Raw genomic sequence first — 6,000 nt, 5'->3', positions numbered from 1 at the left:
ATTTAGTGGGCTTTGGATTGGGTGTGTGAGACTGCAAAGCACATAGAAGTGGTTTTTCAACCCTTCTTTTCAGCTGTGGATGGGCAGCGGTGGGAGTCCGATCGTGTGCCTGGTAGGCAGTGCAATGGCTGAGCTCGTTCTTCTTGCACAGCTTTTGTGCATCGCTTACCACTCCATCGTCCCCAGCACATGCCCTGTGGCAAAACCATGATCCAAGGCCACGGGACATGCTCATTTCACCCCCACAGCTCTGTCCCCACTGTCACTGGCCAAAGCCAGACCAACTTTCTTTTGTCTCTTGTCTTTTATTACTTTTGCAAACAGCGATAAGTAATTTAGGTTGCCGTTGGTATTGGCAGCACTGTTTTATTTGTATTCCTTCCTTCTGCTCTTTTGTGTTTTGTTTTTCTGAAGTGTATGGGTTTTTCCTAACGTGACGTCTCTGTGCAAACATATGCATCTGAGGAAGGCAAAAGAGATTTATTGCATTTTGGCTAATACAGAGGAAAGGGGAAATTGCCTACATAATGGAGCAGGAGATTCAGCTTTAACTATGTCATTTCTCTCTTGTCTCCACAGTACCGAATACACAAATATGAAATACACAATCTACCTCCTCCTTCAAAGATATCAGCGTACAATTAAACCCCACAAGGCTTGACAACCTGTTGTCAAGTTGTTTAAGCAGTTGTTTCAGAATCTGACAGACAAACTTATAAACAAAACGTAGAGCACCAGATTGTGGGATGAGGCAGCATCATCACGTGGCTTCCTCAGTTATCTCAAAATTTGGAAAACAAAACAAAAAAAAAAGTAGAGGAATGCTTTTTCTTTTTTCCTTGAATAAATAACAGTTTAATTACATTATAGAAATAAAATATGATATGGTAGTAATACACTGGAAATCTTACAGAAATACTATTCTGCTACTGGTAGGTAAATGGTCAAAGCTACTTTTCATGACAATCTGAACAGTACTTGTGTACAAACTATTATACAGGTTGCTAATGAAAAATATTGCAGCAGTTGCAAGGATGTTACCAGCTCAAACAAACATCTAATGATACAATATTCTTCTAAGAGGAAGTAATAATGTTAGATTTACAGACAATAAAGAGTTATGTTCTCCACTTTGAAACACTGGAAATAAAAAGCTCAGGTAACCCAATTTCTTTACCTTATAGTATCACGAGGATTTTTTTTTCTCCTTTCACTATCAAACAGCATCCCAAGAGACCCTGTAAACAGTTTATTCAAAGGTAGTATTTGAGATGTCACAGCAACTTCAACAATTGTCCTAGTCTACAATTACAGACTTTTTAGGCCACTGCTTGTACAGATTTTTCTTTTTTTTTCCCCCACTTATTTACATACATTCAGCCCAGTAACAGCAGGTAAAATGCGCTGTCTACCTCACAATAGACACACAAAAATTTTCATCCAAAGGCCAGTGCAAGAAAAACGTGGATAGTGATTGCACAGCATCGAGGAAATTATATTATACAAATATACAATCAAGACTGTTTGAGAAATCTAACTGCACGCAACGTGACACGGATGGGCTTCGTCTAGCTACACGAGACGTGGAGTGGGCAGGGACACAGAACGGCGACTATCGCTGGTCGGAGGGTGACGGTGTGGGTGGCCGGGGAACACAGGGTGGCTGTGCTACCACCAGGTGAAGGTAGGCAGCTGCAAACAGGGAATACCTAGAGCTGAAGGTGGAGCACAGCTGATCTGGGGACGGCAGCGGATTTTCCTAATGAAGCAGTTGTCCTACTCCATTTGCAACTTGTAGGGGAATGGCTGCCACCCCTTGAATAAATGGTTCGAAGTGAACCGACACAGTTCCCAGAGCTTTAGAAAAACTCATTATGCAAATGAAGGTACTGATGATAGACGGTAACGTTTCACAGGATGCTATTTCTTATTATATCAATAAGCACCAAGTTAAGTGCCAAGACAGCCCCATTGTCCCATGATTTATCACGTAAAATTTAGAACTTGAATGCACGATGAAAAGTCCACGAAGTTTGCATTTAATTCACAAGAAGACAGTTTAAAAAATGGCTCTTAAAATACCTTTACGTTTGAAACGGGCTTCCCCCCTCCCCTCCAAGAGGATTGCTTTAGGATGGACTACGTCTAGATAGGAGAAGGATTAGCCTTGGCCCCTTGGGGAGTGGAGTGCCTCATCCCATCACCCAGGTTAGCTGCAGGGAGGGAGGCAGAGGAGGAGAATACCCTCGCATCTTCTGCTGCCCAGCACCTTGCCCAGGGAGATCTTTAGAAGGTGCTACCCCACGCAAGGTCTTCATGCCCTGAACTCACAGCCCTAAGCCACTGAAGAGCCACCAGCTGAACTCAGCTTGGATGTTTGTGCTACCAGCTGCTCTGACCTGTGCTACCATATCCAAAACGCCACAGGGACATCCTGGTGGCCAGCAACCCCAGGACCACCACCCTGCTCTCCTTCCCTATGTAATCCCACTGCAGAATGGCACGGATTTGGCTCTGCTGACCCGCTGTCCCTGAGGAAGCCAACCTCAGGCACGTGTCAGGCAGCTAGCTGGCTAAGCCTCCTTCGTAGCTATTCTGGCAGAAATCAGCTGAAGAAGGGTGAGGAAAAGGTCCAGAAAAGCAAGGCAGCAGAGAACAGGACCTGGTACCCTTGATGTTACACAACATCTGTGCCCCAAAGACTATCTAGCAATGCACACCTTGTGCAAGTCCCAGGTTGCAGGAACAATCCCACCACAGAGCACAGTCACCACTTTCATCAGCAACTTCTTCCTCGAAGATCACGGTGTCAAAACTTGCCATCTGTATCCTGGTTTCACAGTGAGGCTCACCTTGCGTCAAGCAATCGGATTTGAGTACTGAAGGATGTGAACGGTCCCTTATTCCTGGTGTTCTCTGTTTTCAGGAACACCCTCAACAGCCACTGCGGTGGCCAGGGCTGGCTCACGCCATGCTCTGCCTCCTGCTTCACCTTATTCTCAAACACAACTGGAAGGCTGCTTTCTCTAGCACACGGATACCCCCCTCAGCGTGGATCTGTATGTTCGTGACACGGTACTTTCATCGGTAATCAGTTGGAAGAACTCAATTTTAGAAACAGAATTTGTGTGCAAAGCGTGCAACAAGAAATACAGCTTACATTTGGTCATAGTGTCCTATCTTAGTTATGCTACCATGACTCACACTTAGTATACTTACACACACGCATACATACACACACATACACACACATAGATATTTATTTATATACACGCTCACACGGTAAGAAAATGCCTAAACCTGACAACATTTCCTCCTCTTTTAGTGAAGGCTGGAGTTTGGCATCTCAGGCTCTGGATCTGCTTAAACCTGGGATACAGGAATGCAACACACTTCAAGTATACATCGACGGCACAGTGATAACATCACACATGGAGTCAGACACATGCTGTCTTCAGTGGTCCAGCACCAGCATGCGACTCTAGGAGCCAAAATCCGGGACCTTTGCTTTCAGTGTTCGTATTCACACAACGCCCACGGGAAGGGCGATAGTCTGTACAACAGTGAACGTCCTTCTGTATAAACGCAGTGGTATTTAAAAGTCTGAACCAGTGCATTCCTCTCTTATATTCCTCCTCTATTCCTTTGTTGCTGTTATTCTCATATGCATGTGAAAGTAAAAGGTAGTGGGGAAATAATTTTAGTAGAAGAACACAAAGCCTCTCCTCTAAGTCCACAGAAGACCACTAAAAGTGTAAAATTTCCAAAATAGCTCATAGGAATTCTTCAAATACAGTAAGTGTTTTCAATGGGGTTTACATATCACGTTTCACATTATTTCCACGTAAATCTACCTTATCACTTTGTTTAATCGGACAAATATCAATAACACATAATAAAACAGCATACAATTCACGGGACAACACATTTTTACAAAACCTCTAAAACTCAGCACTGCCGCTTTTGGAAAAAATCAAAAACTCCTATTACTTACAGACATGAAATACATTTCACATTGAAATGAACAGCATGATTACAAGGCTTTTTTCTTATTTGATGGTATTGTTTTAGGATGCATTAGTTTTCAATTAGGTTTCACAATTTTTCTTCACACACCCTTAAGGAACTTTTGCTAGCTTGATATTTTTCTCTGTGCTCTTTCAGGAAACTCACTATTATTCAGTAAACCCTTTTTGAGAAAAACAAAAACAACTTTTGAAAATTTAGCTCGAATCCCTAATTGTAAAACTCGAAGAACTGGCTGATGGTAATGCTCTTAACACAACCATTGCTTAGCTTACAATGACAAACCAAAATAAAAAAATATTACAGGAGGGTACAAACACATTAAGCCATGGGTTTGGTTTTCTCTGTTGTTGAATTTTTTTTTTTTTTAAACTAACTCCTTTTCTCACAATGCTGAGAAGTCTCTGGCTTACAACGCTTCAGCAGTCGTGTCTGTGGAGACAGACATGGTCACTTTGGCAATCTTAACTGTGCTCTTAATGCAGCTCTCAGCGGCCCTGTGCACGTTCCCCGTGTTGTTGGCGTGTTTGTGCTGGCAGTCAGACTCCATGCTGTTATCCAGAGGCTGTGCAGTCCCTTCGCAGGTGGGGAACATGCTGCGGAAGGCATGTCGTAAGTCCTTGCTCCTCAGAGCGTAGATGATGGGATTCACTGTCGAATTCAGCAGACAGAGCATGCTACAGAAGGCAAAGACAGTCTTGATGAGCTTGTTCATTTTCCCAAAGACATCGTACACCATTATGGCGAGGAGAGGGCCCCAGCATATGATTAAAACGACTAGAATAAGGACCAAGGTTTTGGCTAACCTGATGTCCATACGAGTTTGATCAGGCCTAGTGATCTGTACTTTACCATCCTCCGTAGTCTGAATGATTATGCTTTTCTGCGTGCCACGCTGAATCATGCGAACAGCGTGGCTGTGCGCCTTCCACAGTATGTACATGTAGGCATAGACAATGAACAGCAAGAGGACGCTGGTGACCCCGATCCAGAACATCAGGTAGGTCTCGTCGATGAGGGGGAATATGTCTGAACACACGGAGTTGAGCTTTTTGCAGTTCCAGCCGAGCAGGGGAAGAACGGCTATTACGATGGCGATGGTCCACATCACACAAAACGCTACGACAGCCTTTGGTCGGGTAACAATCCTTTTGTAAGCGAGCGGCCTGTGAATAGAGATGTACCGGTCTATTGCCGTGAGGAAAAGGCTACCTACGGAGGCGGTGAAGGAGGCTGTAACTCCACCCAGCTTGAACAAGAAGACGTTCGGGCTGTCCTTCCGGTGGAAAACATGGAAATCAACAAAACTGTAGACAAAAATCACGCTGCCCAGGAGGTCGGCCACAGCCAGGCTGCCGATGAAGTGGTAGGAGGGCCTACACCGGAGGCTTCGGGAGTGGAGGATGACACACAGGACCAGGAGGTTCTCAAGGACCGTGAAGGTGCCCAGGGTGAGCGACAGAACGGCGATGGCCAGCTGCTGGCTGGGGTTCAGGATCATAAAGCACTCCATATCCATGAAGTTCTCCCCACACTGTATGTTCTCCTCATTATCCTTAAACGTGGACAAGGACTTGTTGTAAAACTCTGTGATATTGATCTGGTCTGAGGGAATAATGCTCAGCAGGGGGTCATCTCCCGCAGTCATTTTTTCTTGGAAAGGATCACCCCTGAAGGAGGAGAGGGGGAACTTCTGGGGATAGTATCCCAGCTTGGATGCCATGTCGCCTTTCATGTCTTCGTACTGGATATCGTTGGAGCCCACGTAAAGGAGATCTGTCGTAATTGTTCGGAAAGTTGTATCTGCGAGGCCATCTAGGATTGACTTCATAACCCCAGTCTTGCTGGTTTCAAAGAGACTTGGAGGAGGGAAAAACACATCTGAGGAAGCCCTAGAAGGGGAAAAGATCAAAATTCATTAGGATAAACAGGGAGACAAACTCCACAAACAACTTAGTTGAACTGTGTCAAACA

General features: G+C 44.6%; 1 protein-coding gene across 3 annotated transcripts in view; it reads right to left on the bottom strand.

Moving 5' to 3' along the window:
* Nucleotides 1–461: 461 nt before the first annotated feature.
* Nucleotides 462–6,000, bottom strand: part of CNR1 (cannabinoid receptor 1) — an 18,484-nt gene continuing 12,945 nt past the window's right edge. For all 3 annotated transcript variants that reach the window (XM_038177100.2, XM_038177102.2, XM_027454917.3), the window contains exon 2: nucleotides 462–5,918. In XM_038177100.2, coding sequence (XP_038033028.2) covers nucleotides 4,436–5,918 — 1,483 coding nt within the window. In that variant the 3' untranslated portion in view covers nucleotides 462–4,435. The remainder of the gene's footprint in view (nucleotides 5,919–6,000) is intronic.

The sequence above is a fragment of the Anas platyrhynchos genome, chromosome 3 (genome assembly GCF_047663525.1).
Source record: "Anas platyrhynchos isolate ZD024472 breed Pekin duck chromosome 3, IASCAAS_PekinDuck_T2T, whole genome shotgun sequence".
Taxonomy (NCBI): Eukaryota; Metazoa; Chordata; class Aves; order Anseriformes; family Anatidae; genus Anas; species Anas platyrhynchos.
Note: the sequence above shows the minus strand (reverse complement) of the source record. Positions and strands in the feature narration are given on the sequence as shown.